This window comes from Patiria miniata, unplaced genomic scaffold (genome assembly GCF_015706575.1).
Source record: "Patiria miniata isolate m_02_andy unplaced genomic scaffold, ASM1570657v1 HiC_scaffold_5, whole genome shotgun sequence".
NCBI lineage: Eukaryota > Metazoa > Echinodermata > Asteroidea > Valvatida > Asterinidae > Patiria > Patiria miniata.
Genome location: NW_024037072.1, coordinates 3,679,425 through 3,700,122, shown reverse-complemented (window position 1 = coordinate 3,700,122; position 20,698 = coordinate 3,679,425). Strand labels below are relative to the sequence as shown.

The 20,698-nt window shown below is 38.6% G+C and overlaps 3 protein-coding genes across 5 annotated transcripts; 1 reads left to right on the top strand and 2 right to left on the bottom strand.

The window, feature by feature from the left end:
* The first annotated feature begins 1,516 nt into the window (after positions 1–1,516).
* LOC119741709 (nucleoporin Nup37-like) lies at positions 1,517–8,867 on the top strand. 3 transcript variants are annotated; one of them, XM_038217572.1, is made up of 8 exons: positions 1,517–1,646; positions 1,954–2,127; positions 3,341–3,465; positions 4,484–4,556; positions 4,977–5,162; positions 5,300–5,481; positions 6,418–6,553; positions 7,881–8,867. In XM_038217572.1, the coding sequence occupies exons 2-8, from the start codon at positions 1,981–1,983 to the stop codon at positions 7,992–7,994; spliced, it is 963 nt and encodes a 320-aa protein (XP_038073500.1). In that variant the 5' UTR covers positions 1,517–1,646; positions 1,954–1,980; the 3' UTR covers positions 7,995–8,867. The 3 variants fall into 3 exon arrangements, with proteins under 3 accessions (XP_038073500.1, XP_038073501.1, XP_038073502.1); XM_038217573.1 differs by lacking the exon at positions 1,517–1,646 and adding an exon at positions 1,676–1,745; XM_038217574.1 differs by lacking the exon at positions 1,517–1,646 and adding an exon at positions 1,809–1,833.
* On the bottom strand, positions 8,714–13,723 carry LOC119741710. The gene is made up of 4 exons (XM_038217575.1): positions 13,413–13,723; positions 12,207–12,312; positions 11,495–11,581; positions 8,714–10,403 (listed from the first exon to the last, which is right to left on the bottom strand). The coding sequence occupies exons 1-4, from the start codon at positions 13,503–13,505 to the stop codon at positions 10,177–10,179; spliced, it is 513 nt and encodes a 170-aa protein (XP_038073503.1). The 5' UTR covers positions 13,506–13,723; the 3' UTR covers positions 8,714–10,176.
* Positions 13,724–15,353: 1,630 nt separating this feature from the next.
* Positions 15,354–20,488, bottom strand: LOC119742103. The gene is made up of 4 exons (XM_038218126.1): positions 20,118–20,488; positions 18,906–19,014; positions 18,207–18,293; positions 15,354–17,209 (listed from the first exon to the last, which is right to left on the bottom strand). The coding sequence occupies exons 1-4, from the start codon at positions 20,208–20,210 to the stop codon at positions 16,983–16,985; spliced, it is 516 nt and encodes a 171-aa protein (XP_038074054.1). The 5' UTR covers positions 20,211–20,488; the 3' UTR covers positions 15,354–16,982.
* Between the last annotated feature and the right edge of the window lie 210 nt (positions 20,489–20,698).

The following is a 20,698-nucleotide window of genomic DNA, read 5'->3' as shown; positions in this document are numbered from 1 at the left end:
TTGATTCCAACCGAATAGTGACGCCTCGGATCACTGTGTGGTTTCGGCTTGCCATCATGACCAGTCAAGTGGTAAGTTACGACAAACCGGCCGGCAGTTAGAGCCGTAAAATAATATAGCTTTTAAAGCTATATTAGAGTTGTATTTTCGAAGTTGACTAACATCGAGCTAGGAATAGCACTGTTGGCAATGTGGCTCTTCCACTCCATAGAACAGAAAATGGAAGAAGAACTTTTAACTTCAGGGGTGCCCAGGCTTGGAATAACTTACCGCAACATTTAAAATCTCCGCATCCAGCAAGTCTTAATCATTTCGTCAATCAACTCAAACAACTCAGTTAAAAAAAGAAAATAAGTGGGGGAAAAAAGAAGAAAAAAAAAAAAAAAAAGGAAGAAAAAAACAGGGGTGGGGGATGTCATCTTGCAGTGATGTTTTGTATTGTATTGTTAATGTCTGTTTACCATCTGTGTAATTCCTATTTTCTTTAAGTTTATTTAAATGAACTTTTAACATTCTTACATTGTATTCTTAATATTTTAATTGTATTTTAATAGTAGTTTTGTGTAGTTTTTTTAACTTCATTGTAATTCCAATTTTAATTGGTACTCCTGCGCCGATAAATTCTGCCATGGGCAGGTTGTTTGTGAATACTCTTTAGATAAAAATGTCAATGGCAGGACAATATACAGGAATATTGCTAATAAATGCGAGTTTTGAACACAAAAAATCTGGGTCATCAAAATTTAAAACTTTAAGCTGCTTATAATTATCTTTGTCTAAATTCACCCGGCAACATCGACGTTGCACCCTACAAAGCCGTCAGGTGCCATCATACAAAAATCAACATTTGCCATAATAATAATACGTTGATAATAATTTAATTGTCCACAAAAAGACGTTCACTGTTCACCAAAAACTCAAATTCCAGAGCAGTTTCAGACCAGTGAAAATTATGCCAGCACAGGAACTTGGTCACTGTACGCACCATATGGTATACGCAATTATGTTGTATGTTGCCTATCCGATCGAGTGAAATGTACATGTATCTCATTCGGCCTTGAGCTGAGTGCAGCATATGCCTATTTACCGGGGCAGGCATCGATTGAAGTTATAACAAAAATAGATGTCTTTCAGTGCAAGACATCGTGTTTACAAATGTACCGTTATTTGCAAAGAGCATTTAGGCTTCAGACGAGAGCAGAAAATCGATTTAGTAAATCGCAAAAAAAAGAACTCCGTGGAAACGTTTTCTAACTATGGCATGATGGCTGATGAGTTTTCATCACAGCACCGTGTTTATAGTGTTATAGCCTATGGCACAGTTTATCTGTTGTTATCAATAAACACAAAAGAGAAGAAACACAACTTTCTGCATATCCCGACTTCCACTTTATGTTAGGAAAACATTACTTCCATTTTGAAGAATAGCTCGCGTTCGTAAACCATACGTTCAATTCTGAAACAACGGGCGCTCCATCATATTTGTCATTCTTTTCGTGGGGTTTATCAAACCACGGTTGAACTCCAAAAGGGCTTCGTGATTCCGTTTCATGAATTTGGTCCCCTGAGTTAAAACCCTATGGCTGAAGAAGACTTCATTTTCTGCTACAGAAATGCCAAATCGTTTGGTGTACAGTGACATTAAGGTTTGGAGTATAAATTTATTTTGGTTCCAACAATAAACTTGGAAAAGGCGAAAGATTAAGCTCGAGACTTGGAAAATGGCTTTTGACGACCTACACGAGGTATATAGCGCCATCTGTTGACATTTATTGGTGTAATCCAATATGGCGCGCTCCATGAAATTCCCACCTCCCTGAGTCTGATTATCATGTGAAATTGGTTTTAAAAAACACACAATAACATTGGACATTTAATCATCTTTGTGTTTACAAGCAAGTGGTGATAAATAATTGAAGTAATTTCATATAATTTCATCTCATTTTATATCAGTTTTGAGGCATCATCTGGTGGTTAAAGATGGTTGAAAATGCGAAAGGAAACTCATTTGATTTTCCATGCAAAGACGTTGTGACATGCGTCGAGTTCTGTCCATTCGAGGCGGCATCCCAGCTAATTGCGTTTGGTGGTCAGTTACGGGTCAGCATCGGATCCTGTAGATTCCAGGTAGGACTAGCATGACTAGGAGCTATGTAAATCGATCTCATTTTGGAAAGATTCCCATATCTGGCCATCAGTAATTTTTGTAAAACAGTGGTCCTAGAACTAGAAAGTCAAAATTAGCAGGGACTAGAAAGTCAAAATTAGCAGGGACAAATTTTGAAGTTTTACTGAGAAACACAGTTTAGAAATTTTCAGACCAGTCCCATAGGGTTTGTGCACAGGGTGACAAGTGATGGCCAGATATGGGAATCTTTCCCTAATTGTAAGACTAAGAATGTATGAAAGAGGACCGCAATCAAATCTTTTCTTATTTGTCATCACTAACTTATATATCAATTATTTATTGTATTTGTATATTGCTAAGTGAGGGCTAACATTATGCCTTGTTTTTTTAAAAGAAAGCTTGTAGGCCTACTCTGAAAAGGTTCATTTTCCAAGGACTTTGTACACCCCCCCGCCCAAAGTAGTGTTACTGTTAGGATACTACTTTCTTTCTGTTTATGTGAGTAAAACTTAATTTGTTACTAGACACAAATTTATAAAAACATGAAAATAATATCATTCAAAAGGAAGTTGAAACTTGTGTTAATGTGTTAGCATATTTAGCCATTTTACTCACTGTTTACCTGTACATTCATTAATTCATTTTTTTTTATGCTCTCAGTCAAAATTGGAGAGTGTCATTTCATTTGTTTATATTTAAAATCAGTGTGGGTGTCTAAGGCCAAGTAAAAAAAAAACATGTTTAGCGTCCTGCCTTTTTGAAAGCAGGAGGCCCTTTTTTGTGTTCCAGAAGGGCTGCCCAACCGGGCTATTTTTCAAGATGGCTGCCAGCTTATTTTTTAAATGGCCGTCAATTGTACTCAGGAAATGACATACCAGCTTTATGTGGGCTAGATGCAATGGCCAAAATGATTTCACTGTTTAAAATTTCTTATTTTTTCGGTTAAAAAAAACAAAAAAACAAAGAGGCCAAAAAGGAAGTGGGTGGAGACGCTAAACATGTTTTATTTTTATTTGGCCTAATTATACAACAGAACCCATAGTTCTAGGGGTACATTGAATGTTGAACAATCAAAAGTCTGGTGTGAGTGGTGATAAAGATATTTTTCTTTGGTGGTATATCATCAAATAAGATACCAAGTCTTTCCCACTTCAGTCAGACCAAGTGAGAATTTAAATGAGAAGACTTGGCTAATATTCCTATAAACCCCAGGAAGAAGATAAATCTGTTGCGGGATCTGACTACCAGCACCTCAGGGATTTCCATCATGACACTCAAGTTGTTGCCATCAGCTGGAGTCCAGAAACATCCCTGGAAATACTTCCAAGATGTGTCAGGTATGCAGGACTATGGAAAGCAGTATTCGTGTTCCAGAGTTTTCTTTTTTCAAGACATTGTTTTTCCCCAAATATGCAGCCACTTCTTACTGCACATAGATCTGTAAACTGCAAAGATAGAGTATGTCATGCATGTAAGATTCCCTTCTTTCATCTTGCAGATGACATTGTGGTACCATATAGTAGTTAGACAACTCAGTGGCTGAACAAAGGGGGGGGGGGTGAGCACATGCCACACCCCCCCCCTCCTTTCTTCCTGCTCCGAACTTGGTTATGCCACTGAGACCACTGCACATTTAAATTCTACGGACACATTAAAAATCTTGCAAGTAATAGGGCCTAACTTGCCTGCCATATGATCAATTTTCATCAATATTTTTACTCATTTCAATGATGCACAACTTTGAGTCTGGATTTTAGTAGCCTTTCGCCAAGTCCATCGTGGCTTAACTTGCTGGCATTAGACAAAGCGGCGAATACGCGGAGCGACTGGAGCAGGAGACCACACACGCGAGTGGCAAAACCACGAGGCCTTTTCCAACTTGTCAAGCATTTCTTATGTTTTTCCTTATAATCTTGATTTTTGCTACCCTAAAAGAGTAGCAAAATTCCCTATGCACGCGCATGCCCGCCCCGGATGCTGGCACAAAATTTTAAAACAAAAAAATGCAAGTCTTGTTCTCCACGAGATCGTGATGGCGTAATTGTTCTTTCATTAGCTTTTTTAAATTTTACTTAATATAGAAGTATTTCCAAAAATGTTTTGATTGTATGAACTTTTTTTTATCTGAACGTATAGTTATTGCCCTTATGTTTTCCATTACTCATCCTTTCACAAATGGATGCAACTAGGCAAAATCTGCATTGTGATTGGCTTTGCCACTCGTGCGCGCTGAATTAGTCTTCGCTCCAGTCGCTCGCAGCTATCGCAGCTCTAAGCCAGGATGGCCTTGGCGAAAGGCTAGGATTTTAGCTGATTCAAGTAGTTATACTTAGTTTTTCTTTCTTGTCCACACAGGTTTTGCACAGCTGGAGTAGATCACAAGATCCGGCTTTTCACCTCGGATATGAAGGAACAGGATGTTATGGAGGTATGGAAACAGGGTGCACAAAAAAAATTATCTAGCTGTGTTGTAGTCAATAAATTAAAAAAAAAACACCATGAAATGAACCACGAAGAGAAAACTGACTCGATGCATATATGATAATTATATAGTTGAACAAAGACATTGACTGGAGCCGAGGTCAGTTTCTTTGGTCAGTAATTAAGTTAAAAAATAAACATAAAGGAAATACATTAATGGTTGTAAAATTAAAGACAACTTTTTAAAAACTTTTCAATTTCGGGGGGAAGGTTCCCATATTTTATTATAGCAGGTATTAATCTATCCGTCAAACAACAACTCTACAACAAAGTCTTCAAACTTACAAAAATGTATTAGAAACAAAAACAATACACATTTGCAGGCTTCTTCGTGTCTTATTTTCATCCCTGTCCCAAATTTGTGCAGTTAATGGACGGCCATGTAGACTACATCAACGCCCTCGCCTTTGAGCCCACCGAGGGCCAGCTCATCGCCAGCGTCAGTGACGATCACACATGCCGAGTCTGGGGACTAGACGGTGTGCAGAAGGCTTGCTTCTCACTGAAGGCAGCTGGCATGTCCGCTTGTTGGAACAGCCAAGATCCCATGAAGGTAATCGTCAAATGTTGATATGTATTAATAAAACCGAAACAATTTGCTTGACGATTGATTATCTGTGATGGTATGTTAAAATCTGATTCATTAATTTACCAAAGATGTCTTGCTTTTGTCCTCGTTTCCAAACACAGCTGATGGTTGCTGAAAAGCGAGGGACCATTCGCTTCTACGATCTCCTAAATCAACAGCCAATCATGTCCCTTGATGCCGGTCATGTGATGTTGAAGTCTGCTGATTGGTGCCCTAGCGATCCAACCAGGGTTGGCGCTGCCGTGGAGGGGGAGTGGATGGTTTGGGACATCACAAGGTCCAGGTTGGTAAAAACTAGGATCGTTATTTTCAAATAGGAAGTTTGAATTTCGACACATGTGCACAAGAATCCCTCAGCAGTGAAAATGTGGACTAGTGGTTGATGACGTAACTTATTCCTTGTGCTATTCTGTTCGTTAGTAAAAACGTCGTACCTACGCGTGCACCACTGATTACTAGCGCCCATTGGATAAACACTGAAGTTGCGTTAGCTTCCGGTTCCAATGGTTCCAATGCTACTTAACGGTCAGTGGGCGTGGTTTAAACTGAACTGACATCACACTAACGGACCGGATATTATCAATGTGCAAACACCTGTCAAATACTGGTCTAAATGTCATCACGAAATTCATTGGCTCCCTGTTATGCATTATGAAGCGTGCATCTATTAGTGACCAGCGATGGAACACTGCCACGAGCTGTGGTTCCAAAAAGTCGTCTAGAGTAATCCAACCGTCTTGTGTTCAAGTGAAGTTAGTTGAATTATGGCTAACTTTAGTCCTCGTTCCAACTTGCCCATTGCTGTCCATGCTGGGTCCTTCCCTGGTATGCAGTAATTCTTAAACTCAACAGGTAATTATAGGCATGGAAACCAGTGCCGTAAGTACTTTTACTTCATGACTGGTTCCTGCCTCCCTATCTGCTTAATATCTAAACTATAACTCAGGGAGAGGGAACCAGCTTTTCTCACTTCAATCCTGCCTTCCCTGGTATGCACGCCCACGTTTAATCGTATGAACAGCATGCGTAAACCAGTGAAATATGTCTCCCTATTCACCCTCATTGCAAGACCACAGAGCACCCTATTCAGTTCTGTGTAGGAGACATTAAGCAAGATTGGAGCATTGAAATTGAGGAATATTCTAGCATTTTTGGTGTTAACCTGGTAAAAGTTTTGAACGTTCCTTACCACCCTTTTTCCACTGACATTACTATCCAGTCGGGCGGAAGACAGTCAGCAAGCCCACACGGAAGGAACACAACAATTTCGCTGGTCGCGCATCAGCGAGAATCTGTTTGCAACAACAGGTCGCCCTGGCAACCAAGTGAAAGTTTTCCACATGGGTCACCATCAGGTAGGTCATTTTTAGTCAAAAATTGAATCTTGTTTTTCTCAGCTTCAGTGATTTTGTTAAATACACTTACTTTTCCCTGGGAATGAGTGTCAGTTCTTTGGCATAAGTACTGGCACAAGGACAAGACAATTTGTTTCAATCAGTGTGAGTACTGGAACAATTATCTGAGTAATTCTCCCCGAGTCCATTTTAATGGACACCCATATTCCCGGGATTTTTTGCTGTCAACTCGGAGCAAGTGGTGGTCAATTCCTGCTGTAACTTAACACCTGCACATTAACCCTAACCCACTAGGCCCCTTTGGCTAGGAACCATCCTCAATCCTGCAAAATCCTCCAATTACCACCATGTAAAAATTGGATTCAGCCTCAATCCTGCAAAATCATTCGTTATTTCTTGAATTTGTTCAGTGGTGTGGTGACCATTGCCCCAATCCGAAATACTCCTCCATTCACTGCTTTGGGTTGAGTCTGTACCGATGACATTTAGAAGCAGTGCGGATGATATCAAGCATAATGCAGGGTTCCATTATGCATGGTTGAACATAAGGAATGCTGGGTACAGCCTGCAACCTCGACCCATTGCATTCTTCAAAATCAACTGGCACTTTTTGCCATTCATCCTCAATCCTCAAAAATCCTCCAAAACTGCAATGAGGATTTTGGAGGATTGAGAAGGGTCAGGCCAAAAAAAAAATAAGTCGGTCTCTGGTCAGCGCGCGCGTCGATTTTAATCAGCGCCCTCTATTTCCGCACCTCCTCAATTTTTTTTACCAAAGAGCACCAAGGAATGGGAAATTGCACCAAGGCAAATGATCGAAAGCACCAAGGCAAATTATGGAGGACACCAATGCACATGAGGACACCATAAAAGCAAAATAGTACCCCACCTTGTCTGTACAATCCAAGCTGGAAGAAAAAAATAAAAGCAAAAAAAAAAAAAAAAAAGCCGCTTGGCCGCGTCAATTCCGGAACTTTGGTCTGACCAGAGACCGAATATTTTTTTTTTTGGCCTTAGGGTTAATAGCAACCTGCGAATGCCTCTTGGCAAACGCTGGTCAAAAAATCATTACCAAACTTCTTTATCATCATGGCTTTCTGTTGTGCATTATGGTGTGCACCACTGTAAGTAAGCAGCAATAGAACAATGCCCCGGGCTCCAGTTCCAAAAACATGTACTCGACTAGACAAATCCAACTATCCTGCATTCAAGTGAAATAAGTTGAGATATGGTCATCCATAGTCCTCCTTCAAACCTACTCTAGGCAGTCAAGAAAACACATGAATGGACTGTACATGTATTTCACTTTCTGTGTCGTTATTCCCAGGTCCCTGTAAGCAGCGAAGTACCAGTTCTCGGTGGTCTGACTTGGCATGCATTCCTGCCCATCTGTGCGGTAGGTGGAGACAGAAAAATCCACGTCTGGATCACGGAAGCATGAAACTTACGTCAATGTTAAGTGCAGAGGATTGGATTTTATGCATAATGTTAGCTTAGCCTTTGTCTGCAGTACAATTGGAGAGTCATTGCCAACCTAGTGGTTAACATTTGGTGAATCTGCAAGTGGAGGGTTAGGGGTTCGAATCCAGTTGCTGACCTTGTGTTGTCCTTGGGCAATATACTTTACCCAAACTTGCCCGTCTCCAACTTATGAGGTATATCTTGGTATATATCCTGGCATTAGTTGGGTAGTAACCATTTATTAATTTGAATTTAAAGTCAGAAGAAAAGAAAAATTTTGTTATTTCAATTGGATAAACACGGGCCAGAAAATGTTAAATCATGTGCTTGGATACTGTAATTTCATTGGTTTAGGACGGTCACGTGTCTGGACAATACACTGAGGGCGATGCGTTATAGCTTATGCCGACGTGTTATAGCTTTGCGCAATGAGAACTGCGACATCAAACGCTCAGTCTCATGTCCGGCAGATGTCAAAACCTTCAGTTATTCAAAGTTATATCACACCGATTTAATTTATTTCCCACACAGTAAGTAACAACCGTTTATCTTTTTGAGTCATTGGCACGATATAACCAAACAATTGTTGACTGCTCTGATGTGGGATATGCCGTTTTTTAACCCCCTCTGGCTGCATAGCTTTGCCTCGGGTGCAATGCACCCCTCTGGTATTAAAAACATCATATCCCACATCACAGCAGTCAACAATTGTTAATTGGCCTGGGGCAGACTACACATTTGGTAAATATATATACTGTACATGTAGACAAAACTTTGTATGACATCCATTGAGAGCATAGAGTTGTAAGAAAATGTTTATTGTTAAATTTTGGAAATAAAACCGCTGAGAACAAAGCATTGGAATACAGTTTCATTTAATTGGGCAGTTTAGGGGTTGCTTGCTTAACACTCTTGTGAACCCTTTTTATTGTCATTGAGCTGTGGTTTGGTAATCAATAGATTTTGCTATTGCCCACTTTTTGAAAACAAATCGCCAAGGCTTCCCCATAAAGATCGTGATAATTTTTTTTCACACATTCTGTGAATTTTAATGCTTCATCGCCCATATTGATGTGGATATTTTTAATTGGTCATCAATCCCTTTACTTCCCAAAAATTATCTTGCAATTTTGTAACTATTCCGAAAATGCAAATGTTTTGCTTTTCTCTACATATATTCTTGGATTTTATTCCAAAAAGTATGGAAGGGCATGAAAGTTAAAACCAAAGTTAAAAAAAAATTTGCTTTGGTGATAAAAGATAGTGTACTCAAAAATTCTGAGTTACCTCTACAACAATTAAAAGATATTATTCAAGGAATTGGATCTTTTGTTCTCTATTTCTAAGACGTTTTATCAGGCATGATCATCTTCCATCGTTTAATTACACATCCAAAACTTCATTGTGTTTCATATAATAATATTACACCCTTAAGATTCTTTTAGATAAATGAACAATATGATTTAAAAAGTCAATAAAATATATGTTTAGGATAAAACGGAGACACTCCGAGACACCAAAATTGTTAATCAGAGTAAAAAAATAACGTGACCCCTAAAACACCCTTTTCGACCAAAACAAATCTCTACTTTCATTCATGACATCATTAATTCTGGTCAACGCCCTCCTGTGTTCATCTTGTGTGTGTGTGCAGTCTGGACATGGCGAGATGTCAGCGTCTCCAAACCGAAATACGTCAAAGAATGCTTGTGCTCTTCGAAAATAATCGCCTTTTTTCACTTTTAAATTTTACTTTATATGTTTCATCAATAAACGAAAAACCTACTTGTTCTATTTTGGACGTCTGCAACCTGAGGAGAAAGGATTTTATTTTGGAATTGCTTTTGCGCCAAAATGCAGACACGACCTAAGCCTGAATTCTTCTATAGTTGGGCAGCAAGTAGTTCGAAATATAAATTATTCCGGAACTTAAAGATTTGGGTTTCGGTCGATGTCCTTTTCAAAAAGTGAACAACTGTTGTATTGTTAGAGAAAATTACCCCAAAAAGTCTATTTCTGGGGTCGAAAATCGAAAGTCGTGCGAACAGTACATCGTTAATAAATTTGATTACACTTGCTATCCCTCAAAATTATAACATTAATGAATGATGGTTTATAGCTCAATGGTTTGAATTATATTTCGACAGCAACAATCAGTGCAATTACGAAGGCATGCAGTACAGCACCTGCTGGCCTGCCAACTTTTCGTCGGTGAACCTGCCCACGATTTTGGACACAGCAACTGGCGCGGTGCAGTCGGCCGGAATGGTTAGTCCGGAGAAGTCGTTCTCCAAACACAAGGTCCACTTGCCGTGATACAGGCCGATAACGGGCAGGGCTTTGTCCTCTGTAAGTTCACTGCAAAAGTGAAATGTCTCCGAGGGATCGTCTACCGACAAACGGACAACATTTTAATGTGGTCGTTCGATGTCTCTTGAGAAGGTTTATCAGAGGCAAAACTACTAAAATCTTTCCATCATGGCCAATTGTATTCTCTTTTTTTCGGGTAGCCCAATAGCTCCATGACCTATTATCCAAAAGAAATACGAGCAGCGTATTTTGCAGTACAGTATCATCCCCAAAAAGTGTCCGTCTGACTATTTGGAAATAAAAATAAAACCATGAACTTCCCGTGAAGTTTTGAAAATGTTTGATTGTGCTCCTTATCCTCGGCCTAAACCCCTATGAGTTTCATTTAATTTCGGTTACACATCACTGTACAATGGTCAATAATTGATCTCAACAATATTGTTGGACACTGTGACCAAGTTCCTTGCCTTAATCCATTTCAGTGCTGTGTTGTGTAAGCTGTGTGAAATCCCGTGTGTTGTGAAAAAAAGGCTGATGTGGTTTGGGATTGGAATCATTTGCCCTTGAGCATTCAACTGAGGTCGTGCCATGATGACTGATAGCCAGGCAAATGATTCCAATCCCTTTTTTCACAACATGTAGGATTTTACAATACTTACAATAACACGGCACTGAAATTCATTAAGACAATGAACTTGGTCACAGTGTCCAAAAATGTTGTTGTGATCAATTGACAATTGTGCAGTGATGCGTGACGGAAATTAAATAAAACTCCTTATGGGTTTAGGCCAAGGATAAGCTAGGAGTATCTGCACAATCAAACATTTTCAAAATTGACCTCCAGGTTCTGTAGTTACAGTGTATTTCAAAAAAAAGTCAGACGGACACTTTTTTTTGGGGGGGGGGGGGGACACACTGTATGTTGCGAAGTTGTTGCTTGTTTGTTGGGGCTGTTGGGGTGTTGGGGTGTTTGTGTGTTTGTTTGTTTGTTTGTTTTTTGGGGTGTTTGTTTGTTTGTTTTTAAGTTGATTGATCAATAATGGATTAATTCTTCTAATATGTGTCATCGGTTTTGGACAATTCTGAGCTGGATTTTCGTTAAACATAAACACACGCGGAACAGTGTTTTCCTGCTTTTTGGGGGCGTCCCAACAAGAGTAATTTGCCTACCTTGATCGAAACGAACCTTCAGGCCTAAAGTCGCCACCTTTGCGCCAAATTTGAGCTCGTAAGGATCCTTAGTGTATTCCAACACATCTGTTAAAAAGATGTTTAAAAAAAAACACCCAAAAATACATTTGTAATAGGAGCAGGATAGCTAAAATGTGCCTACACCCATACACCCGCAATATCTATGAGGGAAAAATATTATTCAAATATTTTCAGATTCAGCTGAAGAATGCTTTCCACTGCACTTTTATTATTTTTGTAAACACGTGTATTGAATTTCCAGTAAAAGCAAAAATATTAAATTATAAAAAAAATACACACGTTTTCCACCTATCAACAAAAAATTACACCCCCCCCAAAAAAGTGTAACAAACAGACCAAAAATAAGTAAGATTTGAGGCTTTGCATGGTGGAGATAATAAATAATGAAAGGTTTGCGGAAACACCATGTGCGAATAATTTCTCAACTAAGAGAATGGTTCTGAAAAGAACCAGAGGTATAAACTCGACGTTCCGGTCAGTATGCTCTGACCGTCTTCAGGGGAGTGCCTAAACTTTAAGAAAGTAAACACTTAAATGGACCAAAAATAGGAATTAAAACAAGAAAATACAAAATGTATGATGGAATTTTTGAACTCCAACTTTCGCTGCCACGTTGCGGCTCTGTCTAGACTTACTCAAGAAAATCAGAGAACTAAGCTCAGTTTCTTACGGTCGGTGGTTAACGGAAGCCCTTTGACTGGGGAGAAGTGGCCGCTGAATCGGTGCTCGCACTCCGACAGCGCGTCGTTACATTCCAAATTCATCTCGTAAAATTTCTGTTATAAACGGAAAGGTAAAGAAATTTAAGAGACAATCCATTTAACATCTAAATGACAACTTTTAACAAAAACTGGTTACCCCCCCCCCCTCCTAATCTGAGGATCAGATATTCACGTGTGCAGGGAGCCACGGTCGAACGTCTGATCATCCTAACATGCAAAATTGTATGCAAGCCCCGTGCGCCAGCCTATCGAAGTCGACTTAAGAAACTGTGACGTCATTTCTATCAGAAATCGGACTAAGCAACATCATCGATGAATTGAGGACAGGAACCAAATCGAGGACTCCTCGGTTGGAAAACGTATACAAAACCAATGAGAGCTGTTGCAAAAAAGTTAAAGAGTATAAACAAAGAGAAAGGGAAGGGGAACAATAGAAAATCCTCGATTAATACCATAAACAAACGTGGGGGTGTGTGGGTGTGTGAGTGGGATCTGATACTCCGTGCCCTCTGGAGACGTGCACACAATAGGGAACAACAGATTGTATACGTCTCCACAGGGCAATTTCTAAAGATGAATACGTCTCCACAAGGTTTTCACAAAATATAGATATATGGATTTTACTCAAAAACTAGGAATTTCCAAGGTGGGTTGATCGGTCAAAAATGGAAGAGTTTTAGAAAAGGGATATTAAGTCCGAATTTCAGCCAAGGAAATTAATTCTGGTTAAAATAAGAGCATTTTGAAACTTCACTTTCAAACTCGAAAACTTTACTACACGAGAACAAAAAAATGTCTCCACAAGGAAATTTCAGTATGTGTGTTTTTGGGGAGTTGAAAACTTTCGCAGACAAAGAGAAAGAACTTGTTGAATCCAAAAAAAAAGAAAGATTAAACAAAGGTATATGTTGCCCAAAGCTGGTCAACAAACCAATACCTACAAGTTTTGGGCAAATTCTTCTTAAAAGTTTGTCAATTTTTATCCAAATTATTAATTAACCAACAATATTACTGAGGTAGTTTCAATACTGTTTGGCAAATAGCAGGTTTTTACCAACGTTTTTTTTTAACGGGGTTGTTTTCTTGTAGTTTTAATCAGTACCGAAAGACAAAGGGAGTGCAACTTAAAAGGGGCCTAAAAATACAATTCTTACCAAACCTTCGTAGGAATCATCATTACCAACGGGCCAGTTTCCATTCGCCGAGCCAAGAAAAGCCAGGGAGAACAGAGCCAATAATGTGAACATGATGAAAGTTGGAAAATGTTATCGAAATACAACACAATTTACAACACAACTATCGAAATACAACACATTTTTTTTCCAAGTGAGTCGAACCGAACAGTGCAGGGCTTCGAATAGTGTGCTTCGGTTTGACGTCATCAGTCAATGTAAATTTATCGCTTTTAATATTTTCCAGGTGCAATCGTATGGCATTATGCCGTACGTTGTTTGTACTTTCCATGTGCTATTTTTTTGTAGGCGGAGGTGTATTAGGATGCAATGGTTGGGTATTTCTGTGATTAAAGGGAATATACAACATATGCGAATATCTAAAAACAAAACTACCACATTTTAACAAAATACGTTACTGGCATGTTGGTAAATGATAAGCATCCTGTAAAATTATGGCACCTGGTGTGAAGTCGTTTTCAAGAAAAGTGGTATTTTTGTATAAATTTCCAACAGTGGTCGGCCTACCACCGTTGGAAAACCTGACTATTATTCAACTACTGCTCCAATTTACCATTTTTCTCAGTCCAAATGTTGTTTTCTATTGGTTATACATGTATGTTCATGAGCGGGTACAGGCCAGCTAGACTGGTTCTTTTACCATACAATTTTCCGGCATCTATAAATTGATCCATTTCATTTTTAGTGGAGTCAAGGAACCAGACTACTTGAAAATATTTGTTTTTCTTGGCTTTTCCAACATTTTCGAACACAAAACTTCATACATGTCAGTGGAACAATATTTGATCTATTATACTAACCCCTCATGAAGTTAATTTCTGAAAATTACAGCAAAAGCCAACGATGTACATTCCCTTTAAAGAATGCAATGGGTTATGATAACAAAGAATATTCCTCCGAGACAGCCGCATTACATGAATGATTATTCAGAATGGACAAGCCTTCTTGTAAAATGTATTCATCAATTAATTATTGAATATTAATAAGTGTAAAAACCTTGTATTCATTACCGACTTTATTTTATGCCAATGACAATTTCCTACCATATGTGGGGCAGCCATTTTGTGTTGGTGTTACGGTTGCTTACCTGCAAACCTCGTGCTCTTAAACAAATAATAATTTCTTGTACGCATGCACAATTTGTGTGTTTTGTTTTAACCAAAAAAAACCCCAACTTTATTCTGATTTTGGCGTCTGCAACCCTCTGGTATGAACCGCCCTGCAAGAGCAGAATTATTGTCGTGCCGCACAATCATTTAAATTTTGTAAAGAAACAATTCGATGACTTTGTCGTTGGATTTTGCAAATCAAACAATTTTAATCATGCTTTTAAAATGCTAGGAATATAGAAATTGAAAAAACTAAAACAAACAAAGCCCAATCTATTTTTTTTTCGGGGTGAAACTTGAGATAGCAAGTGTTATACAGCTTTAATAATCCGTCCACTTGTGTTTATATGGTCGAATATAGGATATATATTAATAAATGCAAGTTTTGTAATAATCCGGGTTATTAAAAATTTCAAACTACATGTACATGCATAATATTTTGGTAATGTATCTTTTACGGTCCGGATTAAGGTACTGCAAGGCAATGGGAATGCGATGGTCCCAAGACACCACGCATGTATTATCAGAGACTAATAAGAATAACGAGCAAACGGGGGAAGAGATGTATGGAGATCGGGGAAAAATGCAAAACAATCACCGTTTTGTGTGTTTATTTTATTGGGCACACTATTAGTCCCTTTTTTGAGACACTGTTGGACACAAAATGAGGGTGGCTTTAGAGTGGATAATAAACCACTATATGATACCCAAATTTGCCAAAACCAAACGGTGCCCTCCACCTGCAGGGGCGGATCCAGAAATTTTCACAGGGGGGGGGGGGGGGGGGGAAGGGATCATCGGCAAAAAAAAATCTGAAATGTAGACAGCTTTTTTTCCTCCGGACACTTAATACTGTACTTTCAATGGGGGCGCTGTTCAAATCCAACGATTATTAACACTATATCACAGAATAGTGTACATATACCCCCCAACCAAGCTGCCTCTGTCCGTATTTTGTGCAAAGGCGGACATTATTCCCAGTACAACAAATTGGATGTCAGAGCAGGGGGCGGGGGGGGGGGGGTCGCATTTGTTTCTATTTTTTTTATATTTTTTTTTTGACAGAGCTGTTTTTATTTTACCCCCTCCCCCTGATCCGCGGCTGGCCATGTCTCAAAAAGGCTCAGTACAGTGTTATGTGCTACTGGCATCCTATATCGGATGGTTTGGTAATCAAAAGATTTTGCTATTGCCCACTTTATGAAAACAAATCGCCAAGGCTTCCCCATAAAGATCGTGATAATTTTTTTTCACACATTCTGTGAATTTTAATGCTTCATCGCCCATTTTGATGTGGATATTTTTAATTGGTCATCAATCCATTTACTTCCCAACAATTATCTCACAATTTTGTAACTATTCCGAAAATGCAAATGTTTTGCTTTTCTCTACATACATTCTTGGATTTATAATAAAAAGTATGGAAGGGCATGAAAGTTAAAACCAAAGTTGAACAAAATTTAACTTTGGTGATAAAAGATTACGTGCTCAAAAATTCTGAGTTACCTCTACAACAATTAAAAGATATTCAAGGATTGAATCTTTTTGCTCTATTTGTAAGACGTTTAATCAGGCATAGTCATCTTCTATAGTCATCTTCCATTGTCATCTTCCATCTATTCCTACCTCCATGATCACACATCAAGACTTTTTTGTGTTTCATATAATAATATTACACCATTAAAATTCTTGTAGTAAAATGAACAATATTATGTTAAAAGTCAGTAAAATATATGTTTAGGATAAAAACGGAGACACTCCGAGACACCAAAATTGTTAATCAGAGTAAAAAAATAACGTGACCCCTAAAACACCCTTTTCGACCAAAACAAATCTCTACTTTCATTCATGACATCATTAATTCTGGTCAACGCCCTCCTGTGTTCATCTTGTGTGTGTGTGTGCAGTCTTGACATGGCGAAATGTCAGCGTCTCCAAACTGAAATACGTCAAAGAATGCTTGTGCTCTTCAAAAATAATCGCCTTTTTTACACTTTCAAATTTTTACTTTATATGTTTCATCAATAAACGAAAAACCTACTTGTTCTATTTTGGACGTCTGCAACCTTCTGAGAAAGGATTTTATTTTGGAATTGCTTTTGCGCCAAAATGCAGATTCGTCCTAAGCCTGAATTCTTCTATAGTTGGGCAGCAAGTAGTTCGAAATATAAAGTAATTATTCCGGGACTTAAAGATTCGGGTTTCGGTCGATGTCCCTTTCAAAAAGTGAACAACTGTTGTATTGTTAGAAAAATTACCCCAAAAGGTCTATTTCTGGGGCCGAAAATCGAAAGTCGTGCGAACAGTTCATCGTTAATAAATTTGATTACACTTGCTATCCCTCCAAATTATAACATTAATGAACGATGGTTTATAACTCAATGGTTTGAATTATATTTTCACAGCAACAATCAGTATACAATTACGAAGGCATGCAGTACAGCACCTGCTGGCCCAGCAACTTTCCGTCGTTCAAACTGCCCACGATTTTGGACACAGCAACTGGCGCGGTGCAGTCGGCCGGAATGGTTAGGCCGGAGAAGTCGTTCTCCAAACACAAGGTCCACTTGCCGTGATACAGGCCGATAACGGGCACGGCTTTGTCCTCTGTAAGTTCACTGCAAAAGTGAAATGTCTCCGAGGGATCGTCTACCGACAAACGGACAACATTTTAATGTGGTCGTTCGATGTCTCTTGAGAAGGTTTATCAGAGGCAAAACTACTAAAATCTTTCCATCATGGCCAATTGTATTCTCTTTTTTTTCGGGTAGCCCAATAGCTCCATGACCTATTATCCAAAAGAAATACGAGCAGCGTATTTTGCAGTACAGTATCATCCCCAAAAAGTGTCCGTCTGACTATTTGGAAATAAAAATAAAACCATGAACTTCCCGTGAAGTTTTGAAAATGTTTGATTGTGCTCCTTATCCTTGGCCTAAACCCCTATGAGTTTCATTTAATTTCAGTTACACAACACTGTACAATGGTCAATAATTGATCTCAACAATATTGTTGGACACTGTGACCAAGTTCCTTGCCTCAATCCATTTCAGTGCTGTGTTGTGTAAGCTGTGTAAAATCCAGCGTGCTGTGAAAAAAAGGCTGATGTGGTTTGGGATTGGAATCATTTGCCCTTGAGCATTCAACTGAGGTCGTGCCATGATGACTGATAGCCAGGCAAATGATTCCAATCCCTTTTTTTCACAACATGTAGGATTTTACAATACTTACAATAACACGGCACTGAAATTCATTAAGACAATGAACTTGGTCACAGTGTCCAAAAATGTTGTTGTGATCAATTGACAATTGTGCAGTGATGCGTGACTGAAATTAAATAAAACTCCTTATGGGTTTAGGCCAAGGATAAGCTAGGAGTATCTGCACAATCAAACATTTTCAAAATTGACCTCAAGGTTTTGTAGTTTTTTTGGGGGGACACACTGTATATTGCGAAGTTGTTGTTTGTTTGTTGGGGCTGTTGGGTTGTTTTTGTTTTTAAGTTGATTGATCAATAATGGATTAATTCTTCTAATATGTGTCATCGGTTTTGGACAATTCTGAGCTGGATTTTTGTTAAACATAAACACAAGCGGAACAGTGTTTTCCTGCTTTTTGGGCGTCCCAACAAGAGTAATTTGCCTACCTTGATCGAAACGAGCCTTCATGTCTACAGTCGCCACCTTCGTGTCAAATTTGAGCTGGTAAGGATCCTTAGTGTATTCCAACACATCTGTTAAAAAGATGTTTAAAAAGAAACCCCAAAAATACATTTGTAATAGGAGCAGGATAGCTAAACTGTGCCTACACCCGCAGTATCTCTGAGGGGAAAAATATTATTCAAATATTTTCAGATTCAGCTGAAGAATGCTTTCCACTGCACTTTTATTATTTTTTAAACACGTATATTGAATTTCCAGTAAAGCAAAAATATTAAATTATAAAAAAATCACACGTTTTCCACCCCAAAATAATTACACCCCAAAAGAAAAAAAAGTGTAACAAACAGACCAAAAATAAGTAAGATTTGAGGCTTTGCATGGTGGAGATAATAAATAATGAAAGGTTTGCGGAAACACCATGTGCGAATAATTTCTCAACTAAGAGAATGGTTCTGAAAAGAACCAGAGGTATAAACTCGACGTTCCGGTCAGTATGCTCTGGCCGTCTTCAGGAGAGTGCCTAAACTTTAAGAAAGTAAACACTTAAATGGACCAAAAATAGGAATTAAAACAAGAAAATACAAAATGTATGATGGAATTTTTGAACTCCAACTTTCGGTGCCACGTTGCGGCTCTGTCTAGACCTACTCAAGAAAATCAGAGAACTAAGCTCAGTTTCTTACGGTCAATGGTTTGGAACGGAAGCCCTTTGAATGCGGAAAAGTGGCCGCTGAATCGGTGCTCACACTCCGATAGCGCGTCGTTACATTCCAAATTCATCTCGTAAAATTTCTGTTATAAACGGAAAGGTAAAGAAATTTAAGAGACAATCCATTTAACATCTAAATGACAACTTTTAACAAAAACTGGTTACCCCCCCCCCCTCCTTATCTGAGGATCAGATATTCACGTGTGCAGAGAGTCACGGTCGAACGTCTGATCATCCTAACATGCACAATTTTATGCGAGCCCCGTGCGCCAGCCTATCGGAGTCGACTTAAGAAACTGTGACGTCATTTCTATCAGAAATCGGACTAAGCAACATCATCGATGAATTGAGGACAGAATCGAGGACTCCTCAGTTTGGAAAACGTATACAAAACCAATGAAAGCTGTTGCAAAAAAGTTAAAAAGTATAAACAAAGAGAAAGGGAAGGGGAACAATAGAAAATCCTTGATTAATACCATAAACAAACGTGGGTGTGTGTGGGTGTGTGAGTGGGATCTGATACACCGTGCCCTCTGGAGACGTGCACACAATAGGGAACAAAAGATTGTATATATCTCAACAGGGCAATTTCTAAAGATGAATACGTCTCCACAAGGTTTTCACGAAATATAGATAGATGGATTTTACTCAAAAACTAGGAATTTCCAAGGTGGGTTGATCGGTCAAAAATGGAAGAGTTTTAGAAAAGGGATATTAAGTCCGAATTTCAGCCAAGGAAAATAATTCTGGTTAGAATAAGAGCATTTTGAAACTTCACTTTCAAACTCGAAAACTTTACTACACGAGAAGAAAGAAATGTCTCCACAAGGAAATGTCAGTATGTGTGTTTTTGGGGAGTTGAAAACTTTCGCAGACAAAGAGAAAGAACTTGTTGAATCCAAAAAGAAAGAAAGATTAAACAAAGATATATGTTGCCCAAAGCTGGTCAACAAACCAATACCTACAAGTTTTGGGCAAATTCTTCTTAAAAGTTTGTCAATTTTTATCCGAATTATTAATTAACCAACAATATTACTGAGGTAGTTTCAATACCGTTTTGCAAATAGCAGGTTTTTACCAACGTTTTTTTTTTCACGGGGTTGTTTTCTTGTAGTTTTAATCAGTACCGAAAGACAAAGGGAGTGCAACTAAAAGGGGTCTAAAAATATTAAAAGACAATTCTTACCAAACCTTCGTAGGAATCATCATTACCAACGGGCCAGTTTCCATTCGCCGAGCCAAGAAAAGCCAGGGAGAACAGAGCCAATAATGTGACCATGATGAAAGTTGGAAAATGTTATCGAAATACAACACAATTTACAACACAACTATCGAAATACAACACCGTTTGTTTTTTTCCAAGTGAGTCGAACCGAACAGTGCAGGGCTTCGAATAGTGTGCTTCGGTTTGACGTCATCAGTCAATGTAAATTTATCGCTTTTAATATTTTCCAGGTGCAATCGTATGGCATTATGCCGTACGTTGTTTCTACTTTCCATGTGCAATTTTTTTTGTAGGCGGAGGTGTATTAGGATGCAATGGTTGGGTATCTCTGTGATTAAAGGGAATATACAACATATGTGAACATCTAAAAACAAAACTACCACATTTTAACAAAATACCTTACTAGCATGTTGGTAAATGATAGTCTAAAGCATCCTGTAAAATTACTGGCACCTGGTGTGAAGTCGTTTTCAAGAAAAGTGGTATTTTTGTATAAATTTCCAACGGTGGTCGGCCTACTACCGTTGGAAAACCTGACTATT

What these genes read in the sequence shown, in the direction of transcription:
- LOC119741709 (XM_038217572.1), top strand. Translation starts at nt 1,981, where the DNA reads ATGGTTGAAAATGCGAAAGGAAACTCATTTGATTTTCCATGCAAAGAC. An exon ending in ACAGCCAAGATCCCATGAAG is followed by an intron (nt 5,163 to 5,299) that starts GTAATCGTCAAA and finishes TTCCAAACACAG; the next exon opens with CTGATGGTTGCTGAAAAGCG. An exon ending in TGGGACATCACAAGGTCCAG is followed by an intron (nt 5,482 to 6,417) that starts GTTGGTAAAAAC and finishes ATTACTATCCAG; the next exon opens with TCGGGCGGAAGACAGTCAGC.
- LOC119741710 (XM_038217575.1), bottom strand. Translation starts at nt 13,505, where the DNA reads ATGTTCACATTATTGGCTCTGTTCTCCCTGGCTTTTCTTGGCTCGGCG. An exon ending in ATGATTCCTACGAAGGTTTG is followed by an intron (nt 12,313 to 13,412) that starts GTAAGAATTGTA and finishes CGTTTATAACAG; the next exon opens with AAATTTTACGAGATGAATTT. An exon ending in GCTTCCGTTAACCACCGACC is followed by an intron (nt 11,582 to 12,206) that starts GTAAGAAACTGA and finishes TCTTTTTAACAG; the next exon opens with ATGTGTTGGAATACACTAAG.
- LOC119742103 (XM_038218126.1), bottom strand. Translation starts at nt 20,210, where the DNA reads ATGGTCACATTATTGGCTCTGTTCTCCCTGGCTTTTCTTGGCTCGGCG. An exon ending in ATGATTCCTACGAAGGTTTG is followed by an intron (nt 19,015 to 20,117) that starts GTAAGAATTGTC and finishes CGTTTATAACAG; the next exon opens with AAATTTTACGAGATGAATTT. An exon ending in GAAGGCTCGTTTCGATCAAG is followed by an intron (nt 17,210 to 18,206) that starts GTAGGCAAATTA and finishes GTTTGTCGGTAG; the next exon opens with ACGATCCCTCGGAGACATTT.